Source organism: Balearica regulorum, chromosome 1 (genome assembly GCF_011004875.1).
Source record: "Balearica regulorum gibbericeps isolate bBalReg1 chromosome 1, bBalReg1.pri, whole genome shotgun sequence".
In the NCBI taxonomy this organism is placed as follows: Eukaryota; Metazoa; Chordata; class Aves; order Gruiformes; family Gruidae; genus Balearica; species Balearica regulorum.
In genome coordinates this window covers 204,255,803-204,280,524 of record NC_046184.1, presented here as the reverse complement: position 1 = coordinate 204,280,524, position 24,722 = coordinate 204,255,803, and the positions used below count along the sequence as shown (strand labels likewise).

Genomic DNA, 24,722 nt, shown 5'->3' with positions numbered 1-24,722 from the left:
CAGGCATTTGTATTCAAACATATTTGATGCCGTCCTCATTAATATATTAGTAAGTTATACTGAATTCTTTGCTTCGGAGGAGATGATTTAGAAGTGGAGTTTAAAGACTAATTATAAGCATAGGGTACAGCTCTTGCTACTATTGCACATTCCTACCATGTGGAGTTCTGCTGTCTGCATTTACATTATGTTGCATCTTGGGTTAACCCAGAACCACACAGAGGGTTCAAACAGCTGCAGTGGGTGCAGTGGACCTGAAATGCCTGTTGTATGAAGACCTACAAAAGTCAGCGTGCTTTAGACATACTCTCTTTCTGTCTCTGCTTTCCCTCTCCACTTTACACAGCTGATGCAGTGCAGCAATTCACATTCATATTGCCTGAGTATTCACCTTCATATTGCCCAGAGATGTTCCCATGGTGGAAGTGCTCCAGTTGGTGATTTAAGCCAGTTCTCTGGCATTGTGTTACATCTGTGTTAGAGAAACAGTGCGGGTTGTCTCTACCAGGGTTCAGTCAGCCCAGGAAATCAGATATATTGGGGAAAAAGATGTTGAAATGAACTGTTAGTCTAGAAGAGCTATTTTCAGTTTGATCCTGGAGTCTTAAGTGGTTATCAGTGACTACTTTGATCACAATCTCAGATAGATTCAGAAAGGCAGCGGTAGTCAATTAGAGGCATGGTTAATAACAGTTCCGTCTGTCTACATAAATATGCTAGTTCTGAAGCATTTTGCATCTTATATTAAATTTTCTGGGAAATTTTCCATTTGCAAGGTAAAACGGGTACAAAAAAAATATCTCTCTGATGTTGTAGCTGAGGTTGTGCTTGTGCTGTACACGAGCAACCTCAGAAGAACAGAGCTATTGGAGAGACCAAAGGCTTATACTTTTTGTACTGCTGTTGTGATGTGTAGCAAACAGATGAGAATGCTTCCGCACAGGAACTAAGTAAATGTTTGAGAAGAATTTTTACTGTGAACTTGAGGTCAGATTTCTCTGAAATGGATGTTCTTTACCCTCTTACTTGATATGTTTTTGTGTACAACTGCATTCTTCTCTTGTCCCACCCCTATGCTGCTGTGAGATGCAGGGCTGGGAGTTTGTTTACCATGCTGCACAACTCAGAATTTAATCCCAGCACAAAAATATTTTTAGTTTTCAGTAGGTTTTAGTTGCGTTGTTCAGTTCTTTGTGTTACCGTTTCATTTCATATTCCCATAGTTTAAGGGATAAGTTTGAATGCCTAACCTGCTGTACTGTTGACTGTCCTGGTACATCAGAGAGACAATCCACAGGTGGCTCACAGGGCTCTCTGCAGAATTGTATAAGGCAGTCCTGTCCCCTTTGAATACATCACTCGGAAGATGTCAACACATATTTAATGATCTAATTGAAAATGACTCCTTTGTTTTTTGAATCAGCAAGTATTTAACATTAAAGGCAGGGCACTACAGGACAGGTTGAGTCCTCTCTGTTCAGTATATCACAATGCCTGGTTTCTTTTCCATATCCCTTCTAGATAAAATATGAGCCTTTGCCCATCTTATATAATTTGTGGAAAGAGTGATTATTTTGACTTGTCTGTGGTCACATAACAGGGTACTGAGTGAGTTCACGAGAAAGCCTGGCTTGGCTAACTCTTATTCCAGTGTCTAATGCACTTTATGATGCAGCACGGTGTGTGTTTGGGGCAGTCCATGATACTGGCTTGACACATTGATACCATATAGAGAGCTCTCGCAGCTCATTGTTTTATAAAATGTCGAATAAACTCATCTTTTCTTGAACTGCTCATGGAGTTCAACTATCAAGGTCAAAAATGAGAAAGAGATTCAAACCACCTGCATAACCCAGACTGCAATACAAACATTCGCCTCTGAATTGATTTTTATCAGCAGAAGCAATTACAGTTGGCCTTTAAAAGGAATCAACACAAAGAAGTGAGAGATTAATTACATTTAATACCTTTTTTCTAGTAATTACAAAATAGCAATGTATGATCTAGGAATAATGAGACCAGTATGAAATAAAGTAGAAATTTGGGCTTTCTGAAACTCATTGTTCATAAAGTAGAGAACATGGTCAGATCGCTCACCTCCATTGCTGTCACTGGGCTCAACCCTTGAGCATTTATGAACTCTTATAAATATGGGATGAGTTGAGTTTGCTAGTTATTTATCTGCAGTTGATGAAGGTTTGCACAGAGATTTGGCTCTTTGAACTCCTCTGGGGTCATCTGCACTGATAGCCAAATGAACAACATAGATGTTTTCTTGTTGCTTGGATTTCACCAGCAAGTTTCAAAGAACGCTGAGAATGTCACTTTTTATTTGAGGTCTTTTCTAAACACATCAGCTGTATGGGCTGTGTATCAGCTGTTACTTTCTGCTCTGAAATAGCAGATTTGAGCTGGTTTTTTTCTTCTCCTAACGTTAACTTACAACAGTGTGTAGTATTGTATTCATATCAAACCCAAACTCACTACTGGTTCTCTGCCATCCCTCTCCCCCCCAAAAAAACCCCAAAACATTTTTGTGTGTGTGTTCCTTTCCAACAAGTGCCTGAGACGGTGCGAACTCCACAGGATAGCTGATAGTTATGTCGTATATTTCTAGAGCTGTTAATTACAATTAATTTGCATCATAACATGTTGTGGACCAACATTTTAAGAGATTAGGTATAGAAGCGCAAGGTTAATTGTATATACCTTTTGCATTCACAATTTCAGCAGTAGCTAGATATGCAAACAACTGGTCTTTGTGATCAGCCGTACGTTGTGACAATGTATTTTATAAGCAGTGGGGAGTGTTGGATTCTCTCTCTCCTAATTAGACTTTGAAATTACTAATTTTAGTACTCTGTTAAGCTGTATTTCCAAATTTTTTTGAGGAAAAAAAATTATTAGCTAGTGATGTTACTCATATGCATAATGGAAAATTATATTAGGTACCACTGTCAGATTATGGTAAAGGGAAGATTATGATAGAGCATACTTGAAAGTGCTTGCTGGGCTTTTTTCTTTCTTTCTAAATAAAATTCAGTTGGAGATAAAAACAAGCAATCTTCCCCACCACACACACCAGAGAAAAAAAAATAAAAATAAAATGGTATTAATTAATGACATTTTTCACTATGGCAATCAGCAATTTATTTGTAAGTAACTTAACAAGGTTTTTACTACCATGATGAGCTATGTAGGACTATCCTATTGTTGTGTTTAATATACAGAATGAGAATATTTTATTCTTTCATCAAAACTTTTATAAAGCTTGGGCAAAAAATATGAACACAGAAGCCAAAGAGAGTACTGAAGATAAAATGTAACCTGTGGATGTCACAAAGCTATATTTCAAATACGAGGACAGCTGTATTGGGTTTGCATGGCAAGCAGGGGGGTGGGAAACAGAGGTGGCTTGTGTGAGAAGCTGCTAGAAGCTTCCCCCATGTCTGACAGAGCCAATGCCAGCCGGCTTCAAGATGGACCCACCGCTGGCCAAGGCCGAGCCCATCAGCAATGGTGGTAGTGCCTCTGGGGTAACAGAGTTAAGGAGGGGAAAAAACCGCCAAGAGCAATTGCACATGGAGAGAGAGGAATGAGGAGATGTGAGAGGAACAACTTTGCAGACACCCAGGTCAGTGCAGAAGGAGGGGCAGGAGGTGCTCCAGGCGCCAGAGCAGAGATTGCCCTGCATCCCATGGAGAAGACCATGGTGAGGCAGGCTGTCCCCCTGCAGCCCATGGAGGTCCATGGTGGAACAGATATCCACCTGAAGCCCATGGAGGACCCCACACCAGAGCAGGTGGATGCACCTAAAGTAGGATGTGACCCCGTGGGAAGCCCACGCTGGAGCAGGCTCCCTGGCAGGACCTGTGGCCCCATGGAGAGAGGAGCCCATGCTGGAGCAGGTTTGCTGGCAGGACTTGTGACCCCGTGGGGGACCCACGCTGGAGCAGTCTGCTCCTGAAGGTCTGCACCCCATGGGAGAGACCCACGTTGGAGCAGTTGGTGAAGAACTGCAGCCTATGGGAAGGACTCATGTTGGAGAAGTCCATGGAGGACTGTCTCCTGTGGGAGGGACCCCACGCTGGAGCAGGGGCAGAGTGTGAGGAGTCCTCCCGCTGAGAAGGAAGGAGCAGCAGAGCCAACGTGTGATGAACTGACCACAACCCCCATTCCCCATCCCCCTGTGCCGCTGCGGGGGAGGAGGGAGAGAAATGGGGAGTGAAGTTGAGCCCAGGAAGAAGGGAGGTGGTGGGAGGGGGAAGGTGTTTTAATATTTGGTTTTATTTCTCATTATCCTACTCTGATTTGATTGACAATAAATTAAATTAATTTTTCCTCAAGTCGAGTCTGTTTTGCCCGTGACAGTAACAGGTGAGTGATCTCTCCCTGTCCTTATCTCGACCCAGGAGCCTTTCGTTATATTTTCTCTCCCCTGCCCAGCTGAGGAGGGCAGTGACAGAGCAGCTTTGGGGGCACCTGGCCTCCAGCCTGGGTCACCCCACCACAACAGTATAAAACCGGAGTGCAAATTTCAAGTGTCTTCAGAACATCAGAAGAATAGCATTAAAGACCAATTCTTCACACGCACTTCAAAAACCTGAAGGTACTCAACAAATTTGAGAAACGTTCCCCATCAGACATTAGGGTTTGTAATCAAAGTAGCAATACACAAATCTATATCACTTGGTTCTCTCAATTTATACTATTTGCTCCTCTGTTTTTATTGCACATATTTCAGTTCTTCCTTTTCTGTACACACTCAGTTTAAATAAAGCTGAGTTGTCTCCAGAGACTACACAAACCCAGCTTTGCATTGGATAGCCTGTTGATTTACTCCATCTGAGTTTAAAAAAATGACCTCTGCAATTATTGTAGAAACGCGAGCGAAAGCCGGGTGAGGTAACTGGGAAAGGATTTCAGGCACGAAGCATTTTGCCTTATTTGGTAAATGTGGTTTGCAAGTCCCCAGCTGGTAACTTTGGTGAGATCATTGTGTGATGTGTTATGTACAATAAGGCCAAGCTTTCATGTTTCTTTTTATCCATTGGGTACAGTATTTAGTAATATTTGTTCCAATGTTCGTTGACCTTTAGTACAACTTAAATCAGATCAAAGACAACAGAAGCAATTTTGTTTTTATGACTTAAAAGGAGAGTTTTGTTTCCTCCTTACAATTCCATCTGTTTGTTTCATAAAATTATTTATTTTGGCCAGGAGGATTATTTGTTATTATGATTTACTTTCATTGATTCATTCATTCGAAGCTGTGAATTCCTTCCTACTTGGGAAACAAATTCATGTTCACTGCTGGGATTAATTTTCCTGCATCTATGTTCACATATATACTCTCATGATGCAGGCATGCCGCAGCTGGCACGCTCTCTCTGTGTTTTATTTCGATTGTCTGGAAGTTGAGGAACATAAACCAAACAAAACTCCCCCATTTTTTAAAGTCTGTCAGAAAGCTGTCAAAGCAGCATTTTAGATAGGTATCTAAGATCAGTTAGAAATGCCAGAACACCCATTTTCTGAACTGATTTCCTTGGTATCTAATCGAATTATAGCACTTCTTGTAAGTCCAAATATTCCTTTAACCAAGAAAAATGAATGACCTTGCTCTAGTAGGTACAGTGGAAGGTATTTCATTATAAGGAGCATCTGTTTACTCCAGGTTTGGTACTTGTGACCACTAGTTTGGGGATATTTTATTGTCAGTCTGAACCATAGAGGAGAGGAGGCTGGGGGAAGGAGGCAGAAATGGAGGCCAGGCCAGGATAACTGATGGCCAAATGTTTTGAGTTAACATGTAGCACAGTTTCCCAAAAATGGTTACTACCAGAGTTACCTGATACTTTTTTTTACAAGATAACTTATTCTATAGGCAAGGAAATGCAGCGGATTAAACCTATTTCTATTTCAGCAAGGCCTTTAAAGCGCTCTACATGGCACAATATATTTCAGTTTAGCTGGGGGTTAGTGTAGGAAACCCAATCTGTCTGAGGAGCTGGCTAATGGGGAAAGGGCAGTGAGTTTTGTTTATGGGAGAGATTGTCTCATTAGAGAGAAGTTACTAATTAGAAGATCCCAAGAGGCAATTTGAGATGGGTCTGTTGTTTTATTTTTGGTAATGACCAGGTAAAAAAAAAATCTGGCGGTGCTGACGCACCTTGGGATTGTCGTAGGGTGGGGGTATGGCCAAGATAGAGGAGGAGGACTGGAGGTTTGGGAAGAAAGAGTAAGATGAAATGACTGAGCGTGAGGAACTGAGTCTACTCAATGGTCATGACACTGCTGCAAACCAGAAGATTTGCTGTACTGATAAAAAGCTCAGGTGGCAATCTCTTTAGATATTATAGACTTTAAGATCTATCTCTGATAGAGAAGTACAAATTTTCATTAGGTTTTATTTTACTTATATAAATTCTTTGGGTTTGGATTAAGCTTGTGAACTGTGAAAGAGTTGTATATTGCATTTATAAATACATTTAATTCCAAGATGTTGGTCCTAGATAATTTTTATCTGAGAAATAATTCAGAATATGTTGTCTGATCTGGTATGTTAGTTAAACTAGTATTGACAGATGAAGAACTGAGAGATTAGGAGACTAAGCTAAAAAAATTCCAATTATGTAATGGTAAATTTTGTTGGTGACAGTTCTAAGAAAAGTTGAAAATTTGAAAACTTCTTCAGATAAAATATTGCTTAAAATGTTTGTTATTTCACATCGACTTTTTGCTATTTCCTTCTGGATTTCAGTGTCTGTATATAGAGTCCTCTGTGAGTTGTCCCAGATGCTAAAATTTGGGGTGGGAGGAGGGCTGGATTGTTGCTTTGTCAGCTGCAGCTATCTACTTTCCCTTTGTAATTTGCATTTAATGAAAATGTATAGTATAAAAATAATTTCAAAATAGATCAAATGTTTTTTCACTTTAAAATATAGCTGTTCAAATAAATTTATGGCAATAGGAAGCTGTGAAAGACCTGCATCAATTTGGTAATAGCTATTAAAATATTTTTTTAAAAAGTAGAAAATAACTGTAGCAGTAGGAACAACCACCGCTTCTTGTACACTTCTGTATGTGAAAATATTTGGGAAATTTCAAAAACAGTGGTGAAGAGCCCAGTGTGCACACACTTCATCTTTTCAGGCAGTCTTATTTTCTTCTGTGGAAAACCAAACCATTAAGCTGGGAGATATCTCTGGCTAAGCACCTGGACCCAGAGGTTTTTTGAAGCAATTAATCTACTTGAGACAGCTCTTGTCATTCTGCAAATGCAGCAAAATAATTTTCTTGTTGCAGTTTACTTCAGTAACTATTTTGTTCAAAGTTGAGAAAATTTTATGAAGTTAAAGAAAAAAAGAACAATCCTAAAAGCTTGTTTCACTTCTAGTGTATTCCTTTAAAAAACAAGAGCAAAACCTCAAATCTCATAACTAAAAGATGATGCAAACAGTGATTAAAAATTGTCAGTTCAATCCATTAACTGCAGGTGTTTGTTAGTAAACCAGTTAATATTATGTGCAAAGTCTGTTTTAATAAATTCTGTTAAATGCATTCTTTCTGTTGAAGTTGTTATGATTAACTGGCTGATTGACTAAAACCAGTTTCTGAAGCTGTGTTTTTTCTGCACTTTAATAAAATTCTAATTTGCATCCAAAAGAAAACAGATATAAATTAAGGGTAAGTAAATTAGTCCTCTATAGTAAATAGGAAATGTAATTTACTGTGTTCTGCCATAACGTTTAAGAATTAAGACTTGGAATAAATGTGTGAATCAGTGGAATCTCTTAAGTGAATATGCAGTGTATTTTTGTTGGCAAAAAGAACCATTTATTTTTAAAAAATCTACGGTTAGTAAAACAAAAAATAAAAACTTAAGTAGCAAATATCAACCCTTCTATTGAAAAAAAAAAACCAAACATAAAAATGCAAGAAAATATGCACATTTCTAAATAAATTAAGGCTATTTGCATGCTAATTTAAATCAGCCCCCTGTAATCTGTGTCACAGGAAGGATTCGGGAAAGTTGCATCCTGACCCCACATGGCTGTTAGAATCCTGCTGGACTCCTGAGCCGTGATTAGAAGTATGAACAAGGACATACAACTCCAAACTTCATTTCCAGTTCATAGGGGAACTGAACCCCTTATTGAGTGCTTCGTGGCACAGAGGATTTGGCAAATAGTCTCAGTAGGATACAGTAGCTCTGCTCATCTATTATCTCGTCCGCAGTAGGGACAGGATTACATTCCACACCTGAAAAACAAATTTCAAGGTTGTTGATGAGAGTCTTCAAGAATCTCAAGGAGGATTTATGAGAAATATAAGAGGTGGCCAATTACCCATGGCACAGAGCAAGACAGGACTTGGAGGAAGCAGAGTTTAGATTTCTTTTCCCTGCACAAGATCTTGATCTTCATTCAGTTAGTCGAAGGCACCTACTCCCCTGCCTCCCAGCGCTCAAAATAAGACTCCGCCTTGAATTTTTGGCATCCTTTATCAAACCAAATTCATCATGTTTTCAAAAAGGCAGCTGCATTCTCCTACCCTACAGGGATTACTTCAGAGTTGTGCTCGTGGATGTTGCATAGTGCCACAGATGTACCAAACACTTAACACTAAAATCGTGAGGCTTTTTATATGGGTATAAATCTGTTAATCTTATTCTGTTACATGTTGGTCTTGTCTTCAGCAGTTTTGGGGACAATAAAGATCTCTCTCGCCATTGCTTCCCTTTCTTCTGTGGTGTATTTAAGATAACAGCATAAAACCAGATCTATGATATTTGGGCATTACTCGGATGATGTTGAGCCTGTTGGTCTTTATTCCATGCCTATGGCAGAGTTGCATTTTCTGTTCTAAACAGAAAAATCATTTGATTGGGACACTTGGCTGTATCACCATAGATTTGCCTTCATCCAGTATCTCGTTCTGTCTATGCAGCAGGTTCTGCAGGGGCCTGGGAATATAAAAACATGCATTCTCTTTGGCAAAGCAAGTAAAATAGCTCCACTCCAAAGTACAGTGGGGGACAGTAGCTGGAAAGTATCACTTCTGTACCGTAACAAAAGATGGGCATCATTACTTGAAGCCTGAATGTATCCTGGTATAGATACAGGAGCACCAAGAGCTCCATCCTTCCACCAAATGAACCAGCTTCATTATTTCAGGGTCTTTCAGGCCACCGCAGAACCATTTGTTCCTGCGGAGCTTGCCAAGGAGTGGTCTCAGATGGTTGTTTTGATGGGAAGATTGTCCCTCCCTAAGAAGTAAACTGCAAACACTGTTTGAGCTTAACAATGCCACTGGAGAGGCATGACTCTTCACCCCAAAGTGATAGTTTGTGTTCCTTTATCAGTGCTGTAAGAGGGACTCTGAAAATAGATGCTGTCAAAACAAAACAAAATCACTTCTGACATTAACCCCAGACTGTTTCCTTTTTTTTTCTATCTGTAAACAGCATAGCTTCCAGTTGTGTGTATTAGTCTAAAAACTTTCTCATAACACTTCCCGAGTTCTTCCTCGGATCAGCATCACGGTCCCGTTGCAATGACGTGGAAGGTGGCGTGGGACCGCGAGCTGTGCTGAACGTGCTGCTGGCACGCTGAAATCAGGGATGTCGGCTGATTGGTTGGCATAGATGGGAGACTGATTCCCAAAGAGGGTTTTTAAAAAGAAATTACTACTTAAAAAAGAGGTATTTTTATCTTCTGCTTTTAAAATAAAGCAGTGAGTATGTGACTAGTAAGCTAGTCTGTCAGAATTGCTTTATTTGAATGACATTATATTCTTTGCAGCTTTTTTGCATTTTCTTTGCTTTAAGTGCACAAAGGAGAGAAGACAGTTGCTAACAGTATGCAGATGAAACGGCCTCTTCATACACAGTTTAGTTTACTGGCATACCAGGACATTACTGAAATACACTTCATTTGTGAGGGAACCTAGCGTAGGAGAGGAGGCATGGAGAACCTGAAATGGCACTGTGCCTCCGTGGGGGGGAAAGAAAGCCAGTGCCGATGGGAGGAATGTGGGCGAGGAGAGCAGCAACATCAGGTGCGGGATGCTAACAAGGCGGTTGCTCAGGGAACGGGTGATGGCCACTTAGGGAGACGGAGGAACGGACAAAGAGAAGCAGCGGTGGCAGGAAAGGGGCAATGGCGGAGACCAAGGGAAGTTGTTGACTGGTGTAATACAGTTTTAAAAATTGGTTGTTCTTTTTGTAGTTGAGAAGTTCACTGCTGTGTTATGATGAAAGCGAGCCTTACTGTCAAGTGCAGAGATTGTGCTACAAAAGCTGTCATGCCTGTAGCAGCCCTGCTCTGTGCTTACACTGCACGTGGATGGATACTATATCTTTAGTATTTCTGTGCACTTATGTTAATAAGTGTAGAGCCAAGTCTATCTTGTCTGTCCTTAGCATGAGAACTAGAGAAGCAAGAAAAACAAACCTTTTTTTCACTGTTGGCGCAGCCCTGGATAACAGGTTGGTGTGACTACTGACCTTGAAGGGCCAACTTCTAGCCGTCTAAACATGGGTGAAGCTGAGAGATTTGTTCCTGCTTAGTCCGGGTGCTGACGTGGAAGATTAGGCAAAAAGTGGAGCTGCCTGTTTTCCATGAGTAAGACCAGTCCACTTCAGTGTCATCCACTGTAAATACTGCTTTTCTTGTGTCCACACAGTCCATGCGTGGCACTGTTTGCATCAAAGAGTTGGCCACAACCCACCAGACCTATGCAATGGTCTTACATCGTTCTTTTCCTGTAAACCTTCTCTTGTGTTTGCCCCACTTTGTCATCTGAACTGAACTGAATTTGGTGCATATGGAAATGAAGCAGAAACAGTAAAAGGCATTGTATTTATTTTTTTTTAATGAACTTTAGGAAGCTCTGTAAGTTTGTACTGGAACTAGATAATGAGGAGAAAAAAATACACCTATTTTTTACCCATGAAGAGAAGGTCTCCTCTCTGGTCTGATTTTGTAAGCGTTAATGTTAACAGGTTTACATGGAGAGCGTTGCCAGCTCAGTGACTTCAGTGTTTTGAATATTCTAAATCACAACGAGTTATTGGTGATCGATTTTTATTTTTGAAGAATAGCATGCCCCAAATGTGAGTTGGCTTCTTTCCTCATGTAAGCAGTGACTTAGGATTGGGTTGTATCTTTTGTCATATATCAGTCAATAGCTACATTGATTTCTAACAAATATCTGCATTGCTTATGACATGAGCAGTTTATTCTGTGTGACTTTTGATGAAGTATGCAGAGTTAATTCAAGCTTCTTTCTGAATTCCTAAAGAACATGGATAACTTTCTTTTTTAAATCATTGAGTCACAAACTTTTCTACAGGAACAGGAGACCTTATTATTATTACGATAAAACATTTTCAACTTCAGAAAACTATGCTAAAACTGCTTCAGAGAAGAGTTTAAAAAGTCCATTTCTGCTGTTCTAGGGAGCTTCTTCATATTATTTAAGCAGTAGCATGCTAATATCCTAAGTAAGATATTCCAGCAAAAATACTTCATATTTAGTAGACACTGAAAACAATAAAACTAGATTACGTGTGTAGACTTACCAGTCCTGCTGTTTGGGCAGGGATTTAACAGATTCCCAGACATCTAGCAGCTACTCCTGGAATCAGCCAATGCCAAATAAACTCGAGACAACTCTGCAGCTGAGTAACAGGGAGTCTAATGTGTCCTGCTTTGCAACCTGCCAGCGTTGGCGGGTTTGCATGTCTTTTCACAGCAGTGCTGGGAACTTTTCATAGTTATTTTTTTTTTCCATTTCAAGAGTGAATTTTTTTGGAGGGAAACAAATGACATCCTAAAAACACATTTGTTCATTTAATAGTAACAGCTTCGTAATTTGAACAGAATTTTAGATCTCATAGAAATAGTGAAACTTTTCTGCTTTTTTTTCTTTTTTTCCAGTCTTCACTGGTAAGTACCTTCTGTCTGCACACATCTGATGGAATTAAATCAGTAAGTATTAGGAAATGGTTGTAGGATTCTTCTCTTCCAGGAAACACTTTTGAAAGTATCTGATATTTGGATCTGTCAAGGCATTACAGAGGGAAAAGAAAATTTTCTTCAGAAGTTTATGAACCTGAAAGTAAATTATCTCTTGCAGGGTTATTCAGTATTTTACACAGATGTGAACTCCATCCTAAACTTAAATTAGCTCTGGGGTGTTTAAAGTACATTTTTCATTTTACGTGTATCTTATCTGGTTTTAATTGAGGTTATTTTTTAAACTGCCAGTTTTTAATATCTGTCTTCATAGCTTTAATGCTGCTAAACACTGTTGTATTCCTGGTTTATTGCCTTGTTATACTTCATAGTGGCAATGTGTTCTTTTTATTATAATTATTTGTGTCTTACACCATATTCTTTTCTGGATATTCATGGTTTGCATATGGTTGTTCTTTTTTAGTAAAGAATTGATTTAAAGATTTATAGTTGTTAAGACATTTAATTTTCTACATAATGCATTCAGCTTCAGTTTGGAAGTGTTTTCACTAGCAGTTATGAGTAACATAAGTCATAATTTATGACTATATTAACCCTATTTTATATTGAGCAGCAATCATTTCTTTATAAACTATGATATAACTTTGTTCCACTTCATATTATTTGCTAACAATACATAAACAGTGCTCTTTAACCTCCTAGTTTTCTCATAGATTTGGAGAAACCCTATAGCCTCATCATACATTAAATTCTGATTGGGAGGAGGAGGAGGAGGGAAGGAGTTTTATATCCTCTTTTCACTTTTTCTTTTGGAAAATCCCCTTTGGCTTTATCTTAAACTGAGCATTTGCATAACAAATCAAGATCTCTAGCAAAAAGAAATCCCCACCTCAGCCCCCATCCAGACATCTATCAAAATGCAGTCTGTGGTCTCAGATGCCTATGATAATTTCCGTTTTATTAAAACCAAACAAAACCCACCAACCACCTCCATGAGAATTCTAAGCAAAACCTCAGGCAAAATAAAATGGAAGGTCAATCTATTTCTTTTTTCCTCAGAAGAGAAGTTGTGAGACTCTGAGATCTCACATCTTCCAGGATATCCATAGGATCTGAACTCAAATCAGTCTTTCCAAGACTACGTTTAGTTTATTTTCTAGTCTACAGTTCTACTTTTCTTTGTCTTACTACTTAGTACGAGATGATCCCCAAAATTTACAACTCCAAACAACGTTCCAATAACTTTGTAGAAATACATTTTGAATTTTTTGTTTGGAAGGTAATGAAAAAGGTGGCTTCGAAAAATATATTTGACATCTATACTTCCAGCAATGAACTTTCTCCAGTGTGTTGTTATATCGACATTTTTGCAGTTGTTGTCAGAGAGAAAGAAAGCGGACGTGGCTTTATTGATCTCAGCAGAGTTCACCATCGCCTTCAGTTTCTTCCACTGACAATTGTGTCTGACTTGATCTATATTTGAGTTGTACTATTGCATTTCTGTGCCAGTTTCTACAGTTTCTGAGTTGCTGAGAAAAATATGTACCAATTTTGGGTGGGGGGAAAAAGAAATCATCACAGCCATGTTTCACAATGGTCACTTGTTTCTTAATCAAATGAGGGATTCTTGTTGAAATTTTTTTCTCCAAATAGTTTCTTTGCAATGTTTTCTGCTTTCATTTCCTTTCTTGATCCTTTTAAAATCACCTCTTACCAAACATGTTTATTTTATGATTGCGCAAGGATATTGTTATTGAAAATGAATCTGTACTAAATGCGCAGGGGCTTTTTGTTTTAAAGATTAGCATGTTAAAGTTTAAATATGACTTCTGGGACAAACAGAGAGTAAAAATACTTTCTTTAGAGGCAGTTGTAAGATTTAGCTAAGATATACTGATAGATAAGTATAGCACCAAAAGTCATTGCAACTAGAAAAAATGTAAAGAAATGGGAAGGATGGCAAAGGCTCTTTGCGGAAAATAAAGAGCAATAATTTATATAACAATTCTGAAGATACATATAACAATTTTGATGTAAAATAATGGACACAAATCAGTGGCAAATTTAGACCATTAAAAAAAAAAAACAAACCTGATTTCTTGATATTCCCACTGGAAAAGAGAAGTCAGCTTCAAAATGTAATAACTCTTTCTGGTTTACATCCAAAACTACAACTTGTGGTTAAAATTTGTAGTAATCATGCCAGCAATTTGTTGCATGCATTTAATTAGTTACAGCATGGAATCAAGATCTTTCTGAATAGAAAAAAAATTATCTGGCTCAATCGAATCAGCTTTTTAATAATTGATGTCTGATCTTTTCACAGCCATAGATTTCTGTAAAGAGGGATAGGATGAGATCTTTTGAGTTAAACTTCTATAATTAGTGGTATCTTGAGCAAAATTTATCTCTGAAAAAATAATTTTCTCTTTTTGGAGATTGTCTAATCAATTTTGCAATAAAACTCTAGAGGAAAACTAAGTAGAGATAACAAAACTGGGAATTAAACCTAGATCTGGTATTACATGACCTGACTCTGTCAGGAGGGTAGTGGAAATTCGTAAGACGCCATCTCATACTAGAAGCTGAGTGTTTGGTTAAGGGCCTTCCCAAGGGGGTTGTTAGAAGTTTGAGGTATTTAAAACTGTAAATATTTTTGAACTGACTTACAGCTTAGTGACCTGACACACCTGAGAACGGTTAAACAACTACAGAGAGACATTTACAGTGCTTAGAGTCTGCAGAACTTGATCTGTACAAAAGGTATTAATGACTTACATATCAGTGTAAAATATGGCAAAGATTAGTATTTTGTAATTTGTCTCTTTCTGTGTTTAGATTTTTTTTATTGCACCCTCTTAATTATCTCGTGGGGGTTTTTTATATGTTCTTGCTGGTATTTTGACAGAAATGATTGATAAGTTTCCAGGGCAAAGAGAAAGGATGAGGGTTACTTGCAGGAAGGATGTGTGAGGAAGAAAGGTAGCCGGAGGCTGAAGGGAGTAAGAGGCATAGCGCCGAGGTCAGGAATAGCATCTTCCTCATGGCCACGTACCTTGTGCTTTGTGTCATGGCTGGTGCACCCTGTTCTGGTAACAGTACAGCACGAGCTTGCTTATTCAGCCACATCTCTTCTCTCCTTGGGGTTTGATCCAATGTGGAATCTAGAGGCAGAAGCAATCCTCTGTCTCCTAAGCTTTGAGGAGATCGTTTTGCATGGAAATTTTCTTTGTAAACCTCCTGGCTTGTGGAAAAGCAGGAGTCTCAGACTCACAGGCACAGATTGCTGTGCCCAGGATTCAGACGATTAATTTGGGTAGCAGCTGTGTGTGAGAGAGGGTTTTGAGGGTGGCAGAAGACAAGGCTCAAGCTGGAACGAGAGAAGTCTGTGACTCCACTTGGGATGCGCCTGTGTGCTGTGAGTCACCGGCTGAGTGTGCGAGGCGAGTTATCTTGGCATAAACTGAAGTGTTTCTTCTCTTCCAGAAAATGAATCACCTGCTTCTGAGTGTATCTTTCTTCGTTAATTTTTATGAGATAAACAGTTTTCAGAGGCTTCAGCACATTCAAATATGTGGTTTTTACTGGCATAGCAGAGGACATTTCAAGCAAAGGGAACTCATTCACCTGTTGGGGCCAGTATTTTTTAGACTTTTCCCAGAAACATGTCTGGGTGATGAGCACAGCGCTGGAAACACTGGCCTGCTGGCACTGCAGCCTTATTCCCAGAAGTATCACCAAGTAAAGACACTAATGCAGTCAAAACTGGCAAGTGATCTTTATTCTCAGTCTACTGCTGTTTATTCTCCCTACTTTGACTATTTCCAGCTTTGAAGGGAGAAATTTTGTTGTGTTAAAATCTGAGGTAAAAAAGGGAAGAAGTTAATAAGATGTGCTGTCCCTGGAAACGCTGCGCTCAGGCTAGAAGTTGTCCAATTATCAAGGAAGCTCCTAATTGTTAATTTTCTCTTTAACTTAACTGGTGTAAAAACTGTGAAGGTGGCGGGTGAGCGGATCACTGTTACAGCAGAGAGGTACAGTCTGGGAGGGGGCTGACAGTGCTGGCAGAAGACCAGGAGAGCCTTAAATTCTGTGTGTCCACACAGATGGTGCCAGAGAGATCTTCATGAAGCTTCACATGAGATACAAGATACCTTGCAACCACAATTAGTTTATTTGAATTTTGTTTTTCTTGGTAGAGTTGTATCTGTTTGGATGTGATCATTTACTACTTTAGTTTTCCTTTTTACATATAAAGAGAATAGATAATGTGATATGTAATTCACAGGTTTTGTTGTAGATGTTAGCACAAAATATAAGCGGGTGGATTTGGCACACTGGGAACTGCATTAGATGTATGAATGGATCTCTGTTGGCATTGATGTGCATTTGTCATGCTGTACGGTAGAAGAAGAGCTATTTCAGATGGCCAAGTCCCATTTTTACACCTTTCTCTTTGACTCTCACCAGCTAGCTTAGACTTAAGATTCTTTTCCAGCTCTTGTTAGTTAAAGTTATGTTAATGTTATTGTGAGCTCAAGTGCCTGACCAGACTTTAGATCATCCATTACCTGTATATCCATTTGTTTCTGAGACAAATAGTTCATGAGGCAAGAGGAATACCTATTGCTCGTATCATAAATCTATTAGGGAAGGAATTGATGCTGCCCAGGCTGGGCTGGGCGATTCCCAGTCTGTCACAGATAATCCTGCAGGAGCTTTGCCTGTGGCTCCACGTCTCATTCCTTAGGTCTGGCCTCTGAGACAGCGAAAGCAAGCATGTCATGCCGAGATGTGCAGCAAATGTCATCTGCACCCAGGCTTCATTGTCAAAGGCCGTGGCAAGTTACGTTCTGAAGTAGATGGTTTCTTGGAAAGGGTATCCACCACTGAACTCCAGCAGCTTGTGGCCAAAGGCTTCAATATTGCAATCAGGCAGACTCCTCTCCCAACTTTCAGTGACATGGAAAAAAACATTAAAAAGTAATTCTCTGCATTTTTCATTGCATCAATTGAGTTTGCCCTTGACTTGGGGATTTCCTCAAGATGGTGACTATGCCACCATAATCCGGTTCATTTTTTTTAACTTCATTGTCTCAGAAGATAAGACAGTGAGCAACTAACTGCAGCTTTTTTTCAAAAGATACGTGTCTGTGGTGTGTGATCAACTGAACTGAATTTCTTTTTGTGTCCGAAGGAGACATTGAGATACTCAGGTTGCTTTTGCTTGGTAATAGAGACGTGGCCCTTGAGTATTCCGAAGTAAAACTGTGGCTGTGGAACTGACCTGTGATTTCAGTCCCACAAAAGTTGATTTCTGGGCTAAGCGGTCATTTGGCGAGTCCTGCCTTCTGTCTTCTTTCTTTTAAGAATGTGTTTGGGAAAGATTTTGGAAGATTATTCATATAGCTTTTTTGCTCTTGCTAGGAAAAATACAAGCTTTTATTTTTTATCTTTTTTTTTCTCATATCTGCATAGTTGCAATTAAATATAGAAGGCATCGGGAATATTGTTAATTAATATTTTGTTGAGTCAAATGCCTTTTCCTTTTGATGTTTTCTGAAGATATTTCTATTGTGATGTAACGAGAACATTAAATTGTGCACATTTTTCATACTAAATGTATTTGAACTTTTTGCAGGATAGAAAGTATATGTGTTTTATAATCTAGTATAATTACCATTGTGAACTTTAGTCACTGGCACTGATCAGTAAGTAGTTTGTTGTTACCGCTGGTTGATAAGTTTCCATTCACGGCATTAAACTCTTCCTTGTATTTCTTATTTCTCTGACTGACCTGACTTTCCCATGACATGACAAAGAAAAACAGGGTGGTGCTACAATGCAGGCTAGTTATTTGGTTTTGTATATAGCAAATTCTAGGGAGAAAGAGGTCAGGAAAAGAATCACTACAGTTCCAAAGATGACTTGATGTTACTGCATTATGTCCAGTAATTAGTTTTTCCACCATTAATAGCTTTTTCACATGTGTAAGTAGGACTTGTTGTCTTGAGTATTCTTTGTTTTCTCAAAATATTCAACTTATTAATCATTAGAGAGAATCGTTAGGACTTACCTAAGATTGTAAAAGTCACTGGCAGAGAGTTGATCTTAATTAGAGGATATATAATTTCATAATTAAAAATTGTATTTTTATCACTCATAATACTCTGATGGGATATTTCCTTTAATCCTTTCTCCAGTTGCCTGAAATTTGGCACTTCTTGAAAGATGGAAAAGCTTTGAGAAAGCTGTTTTTTTCTTAAATATCAAATTTAAATTTCAGAATAGCTGGTTTTAAAAAAATTTGAAGTATAAATTGTAAATTAGCTTGCAGAAAATAAGATGTTTCTTAATTTACTCATAGCAGTAGATTTCTTATGTATTATCATGTATTATAGTAGTCTTACGGTAGAAATGTGAGGTTTGTCTGCACATGATAGGAAAAACTTAAGAGGAGTGGGAAAGGAAAAGGCAGGATAATTCTTTTAAATGAGACAAGCTTAAATATTCAGACACATCACAATGTTATTGGAAACAGACTTTTGGACCAATTTCCTTTTGCAACCACATATGTGCTTTTCCATCATCCTCGTATTTTAAGAGTGTGGGTGGAAAATAAGCATATATTAGTCTTAAACACAAAGGATAGGTCTAAATCATCATCAAATTTGTTATACTCACCTACCTCTTCACAATGTTTATATTCAGCAAAGACAGTGTGACAGGTAGGTACATTTATAAAACATGGGGAAGATTATTTTGCATTAAATGTCTGCTTAGCAAGATACCACCTACATGAAACCTCATGTATATTTATTATGGGAAACTATGCGAGTCTGTTGTCTAAGTTTATAATTTATGGGAAAAATCCGGCTTAATAATGCCTTTAATAATTGAATTAGTCCTCCTAGTATCTTCAGGCGCAATTCAGAATTAAACCCTAAAAACAACAAAAATGGCTTTATAACCAGGCCTATTTTGGCACCTATTATTTCTTTTAATTTAAGTTAGCGGTGATATTTAATCAAATACTTTACTTGGCAATGTTTTGTTTTTCAGGATGGGAAGAAGAAGTTTGACAAGGAAAGTGAGAAATATTATTCCATCCTAGAGAAGCACTTAAATTTATCAGCAAAGAAGAAAGAATCTCATTTGCAAGATGTAAGCACTAAACGCACTCTTAACCAGCTTCACGTTTGCATAGAGATCATGATAACAAACTGGTTCTCTTCAAGACATGCTGTGTTTTGTTAATGTGAAGTTGTGGTCATTTCTTGTAGTCACGCTTGTCGTGAATATAAATTCTTGAGTGGGATTAACGTGACCCTAGTAAGAATTAAGTATTTAACGAGGCAATGTTCTACATGTCCAACTTTGTGTACTTCAAGTACAGCTAATGTTTACTGGTTGCAACAACAGAATTATATTTCTACAATAAAAATGTGAATTTTATAAAGTATATATGGAATATTTGAAAGTCAAATAATTAATTGCTTTTTTTGCTATTTAATTTATTACTCGATGAAATTATGCTTCTGTTTCACATAAATTTTAATCTGGGAGACTGAACTGAGATCACTTTAATGATACTTTTTTTATGCTTCTTTTTTTCTCTTTTTCACCTTATTCTGAGATTGCAGCCTCAAGCCCTGAAATTGTATCCACAACTTAAGCTTTGAAGAGTCTATATGGCTAATTCTTTTCTGTTAAAAAAAAAAAACCAAACCATGATGAATTCTAGTTTAACAAGAGGATTCCAGGGCTTTTCAGTATGCTGGTAGAAATAATTATGATTTGTCTTTGAGACAAATAACAGTAAAACGAGCAATTTGATACCAATGACTCTTTGAGATTTGTGCCAAAAGTAGTTAAAAATTATTTTGATGGGATTACTGTTGTCATGGTGACTCTTAAATCATGGTGATTAGTTTGCAGATGGAGTTTTCACAGAAGATGTGAGCATCACTCAGTCACAAATTGTCAGATTATTTTTTCTTCATGTTTACCAGTAATACTATAATTTGAAATAAATGAGGCTTGGCAATTCAAAATTTGTGATAAAGTTTATACTCCTGAATTGCCATTGCTATCTATATAATATATAATGTCTAGATGAGACATTAGTTATGTAGGATTGTTTGATTGATCTACTTGTATGTCAAAGTTTTATATGTACAGCTTTCAATTTTCCTAAATATCCTGTGTGTTGCTGAAGAAGCAGTGTTGTTAGAGGCTAAGCATCAATGAAGGGGAAAAAAAATTCTGATCAAAATGTGGGAAAGTGAACTTAAGCACCAATTTACTCTAGAATAGAAATAAAATTAATAAAATATTTTACTCTTGAGACATGAGAATAATTACAGTCTAAAAACAGCAACTGAAGTGAAAAGTAACAACTGTGAATCTAATAAACTGTGGTAGAATAACAAAGGATTTGGCTCAAGTATATAAACTAATGGAAAAGCAGAATAAATTTTTCCACTGTGTCCTTAAGTGACATCTCTGGATTTGAAAATCTTGTAGCTGAGGTTTTTTGCTTTTCTGGATGCCCCACTTGTAAAGCATCTTGTGATTTCTGTCTTCCCCAGTTTTCTGCAGCTATAGGTGTGCTGAATCAGCAACATAGACCCACCGTAAGTAGAAGGTACTACAATAGCAAATCAGTATCAAAAATGTTAACCGGGGAGACTTTTGGCCTGAAGCTGTATTGTAAATAAAAGGAAGCCAAGCACCAGTTCCTGGCCCGAAATCCAAGTGATAGCTGTTGACTCACATCCAGCTTGGTTTGGGTGAGCCCCATTTATAGCCCATGTGTCCCGGGCAGAGCCAGGGCACAAGCAGAGTGCCAAGTGGCGCTGGCAGCTGGAGCTTTAGTTCTCAATACAGCGAAGGGAAGTCCTTGCCTGAAGCCGACGTCTTGCATTTAGTGACATGGGAATACCATTGTTTGACTGCTGCTGTCACACCAAAAAATACCACTTCTTTTTTAACCTGCTGTTTCTTTGAATTGTTGAGGTTCCTTGGCACCTCATCACATTATGTGGGTTAAAGAGTACCAGGATGAGCAAGGAGTAGTTCTCGTATTGTATTGGGCTATTTTACATATCTTGAGTGCAAATGAGAGCACCTTAATTAGGCATCTAAAGTTCGATGGTCTGAACATATTCTGTGGAGAGTGGTTTGCATATATCCATCTAATTGAAATGTGTTGGATATTTTAAGACCCTGCAAGACTGCTTATGCAGTTTACATAAATGATTAGACTTTTTTTTCCTTTAGCATCAAAGAGAAACTTTATAATCCTGTCTTTTTACTGCCTACAGAAGTCCACGGTGGAGCAGAAAACAGTCAGAATAGAGTGATATGAAAAAGTTAATAAACCTCTGATTTTATTTCTCTGAAATCTGTTCTGGAATCAGGCATAAATATAGAGCAAAGGCTTCAGTCTCCAAGCTTATGTGAAGTTCTGGTATATATTTTAGTGATATCCTACATTAATGAAAATATTACTCACTATAACTAGATATCATACAAGTAGAGACTCAAAATCATTTCCATCAAATCTTTTGATTTTTTTTACATGCAGTTTGAAGTCATAGAAAAATGTGTGAAAATCCTTTCAGCTTTTGAAACTTTAAAATCACTTTCAAAGAGGTTCTTACATATCTGAATCCTCGGTGTTCACACAAATTCATAAGCTTCTACAGAAGATATATTTTGGAAATTATGATTTAGTCCCTGTACACTAGTGGTGATTATGGCCTTAATTTAGGAACCTATCCATATTTGAGATGGCACTTGATTGTCATAAGTATCATTACAACTACAATCTGCTTAAATGCTGTTCAGAATAGAGATGGATTTAATTAGGTGTTTAAATACTTTTTCTGAGTCAAAGCCTGAAAGAACTCATTTCTAAAACTAGATTCTATTACTTGCTTACAATTAAATGTGAGAGCTGAGGTCTGTCTCAAGTGCTCATTGACTGCACTTCTGTGAGCGAGGGCTTGCTGGATCATGTCCCAGAGTGGTGGCACCTGGTTCTGTTCAGCTATGTAGCATTGTCTTTGTGATAGAATTTTTGCGAAATAAAACTGTTAACACAGAGTATCAAATATAACAGTAGCCCAACCCACTATACGAATGGCACATGGCAGAGTTAATTCTGTGGTAAAGCACTTTATTATTGGAATTCTGAGTGCTTGATTTCTGCTTCCTAATATTAGTTTTTCTACTTAATTTCCTGATTAGTTTTTTATAGGCATGGGAACAAAATGCTAGTACCAAATAATTCAAAATGTATCATTGAAGCCCATGCTTCGAAGTAGTGCTAGAGCACTGCCCTAGGGAAGTGGATCAATACTGTTAAGAGCCTGTGCAGCCATATCACGATAGTAGCATGTCCTTAACTAAAGAAGTGATGTTAATTACATGTGGTGCTATTTATCCTGCCTGAAGGGAAACACTGACTTTTTGTATTTGTACTATTAAAAGCACTAAACCTCTTTTATGATGTGTTTGCTCTTTTAATGTATGTTAGCAAACGAAGGCAACATCTAGCTTTTCCAGTTTTCCCGTATTATTTTTAATGCCAGAATTGAACTAAAGAATGTACTAAGAAGTATGCTACTGTATTTTATCTGGCATATGTCAAAAAGAGCTGAACTGGTTTTAATCATATTGCTGATACTTTGTAGAGTCACAGAATGGTTTGGGTTGGAAGAGACCTTAAAGATCATCTAGTTCCACCCCCCCCGCCATAGTGTGTGTGTGGGGGGTTCTAACCCCTCCACTAGGCCAACCTGGCCTTAAATATACTTGATAAAATTTCTTTTTGACCTAAGACCAAAATCTACCTAATGCAGCCCAAAAATGATTTGCCTGAGAAAATGATTTGTTACAAATAAGGATGAACTAAAATGGAATCTGTATCTCTTCTTTAGGCATTATCCACATACTACACTGCTTGTCTCTAAGGTCCCTCTCCCATGGCTTGTTTAAATTGAGGATAAAAGCCTATTACTCGTTATCAGCTGATAATAGTTAATTCTTCAGTTGTTTAGGCAGAAGACTGTTTTGGTACTGGGTCTTCATGTCGGGTGGTATTATTCAGGCACTTCTGATAAGTATTGCCTTGTAGTTCTTGCATCTGAAAATTAAAACATGAAAAATAATTGATTTATGAGGTTAAGGACTTAAATATGTTTATATTCCAGGAGTATGTGACTCATACTATGAAATAATAAGTTGCAAGATGTTATTGTTAGAGACAGTCTTTAAGAAAGAAAATATCTTCCTGGGGAAGGTATCTGAAGCCAAGAAGGAGATACATTTCAGTGCATGCTATACTCAAACATTTCAATAGCAATATTAATCTTTTTGTCTCTCCTTAATTCCTATCCTACTCTCTTCTATTTCTTTTTCTAAACTTTCCATATACCAGGGACAATGTTTCTGCTGCCATCTTTCTTTGTTTCCCTCCAGGCTCTCCTAAAAACTAGAATATTAAAGTGCAAAAAGGAAGAGGAAATGGAAAAGGCATGGGGAAAGGGCATGAGGCTAAAATGTGTAATCTTGGGTTCTTAAACTTGTGTTTAGCTAATTTAAGTAGATATTCTAATTTTCAGGAAGAAAACTGAACCCCATGAAGCTTGTAAAGTAATCTTATGGAGGATCCGTTTGTTAATGACAAAATCTGTTTTTAAAGCAATCATGAGAGTAAATTAATGTTGTCTATATTTCATTTTGTCTTTTAGGCAGATACACAGATTGACAGAGAACATCAAAACTTTTATGAAGCATCATTAGAATATGTTTTTAAAATTCAAGAAGTACAAGAGAAAAAGAAATTTGAATTTGTTGAACCTGTAAGTTTTATGGTTTATTTTCTTTAGAATGCATACATTTAAAGCTGAAAATTTAATTTAAAATATCTGTTTTTTGCTTCCTTTTCTAAATTGTGATCACAGGTTGTTTGTATATAGATAGACATTAAGATCTTGGCTTGGGCACTTTCCATGTTTATTAAAGGTTTATGTAAGAATATCGTATCTACTGTGAAGTGAAATGTCTGATGACTTGGAACGTGCCTAACATTTTAATGGGACAGCATGTAATGTTGTGTCTGTGCAACACATAATGGATGTTTCCCAATACCATGGTTCCATGGGTGAAATTTTGAGCCAGTTTTTGGATTTAAATATTCCATCTAGGCAATGTAAACGTATGTTTTTCTGAGTTATACATGAAATAAAGTGAAAAATCAGTTTTTCCGTAGGATAGGTAAGTTAATTTTTTTGTTGGTGGAGTCATTTGTCTGTAGTTTACTTTGCACGTAAAAGAAAGCATATGTTGGCACACCATAAAAGAGGAAGACAAAGTTTGTGTTTCAAAGTCCGTATTTAGATCTGGGATTTTCTCCTGGACTGTGTTTCCACCCCGCACCCCTAACTATCTTCTGGGTCAGTCAGTACCAAAAGCTGCTTCTATATGATGTGCTAGCATATTTCTGTGGCATATTAGTAGTATTACTACTGTTCATGTCATACAGGACTAGCTGCCCTTATTTAGTTAGTAGCTGTAGCCCTTGACAGAGGACTTCCAATGTCATCTGTCCCTTCCCATTAAGCACACTCAGCAGAGCAGAGCATCAGTTGTGGAAGAGGAACATGACAAGTATAACTTTCTCTCTCTCTCCACACCATCTTCCAGCTTCCTTGTAACTAACCGGAGCAG

The 24,722-nt window shown here is 37.9% G+C and overlaps 1 protein-coding gene across 1 annotated transcript in view; it reads left to right on the top strand.

Annotated features, from left to right (window-relative positions):
• ARHGAP42 (Rho GTPase activating protein 42) overlaps positions 1-24,722 on the top strand; it is a 172,786-nt gene that overhangs the window by 91,106 nt on the left and 56,958 nt on the right. The window contains exons 5-6 of the mRNA XM_075742338.1: positions 19,047-19,148; positions 23,744-23,854. Coding sequence (XP_075598453.1) covers positions 19,047-19,148; positions 23,744-23,854 — 213 coding nt within the window. The remainder of the gene's footprint in view (positions 1-19,046; positions 19,149-23,743; positions 23,855-24,722) is intronic.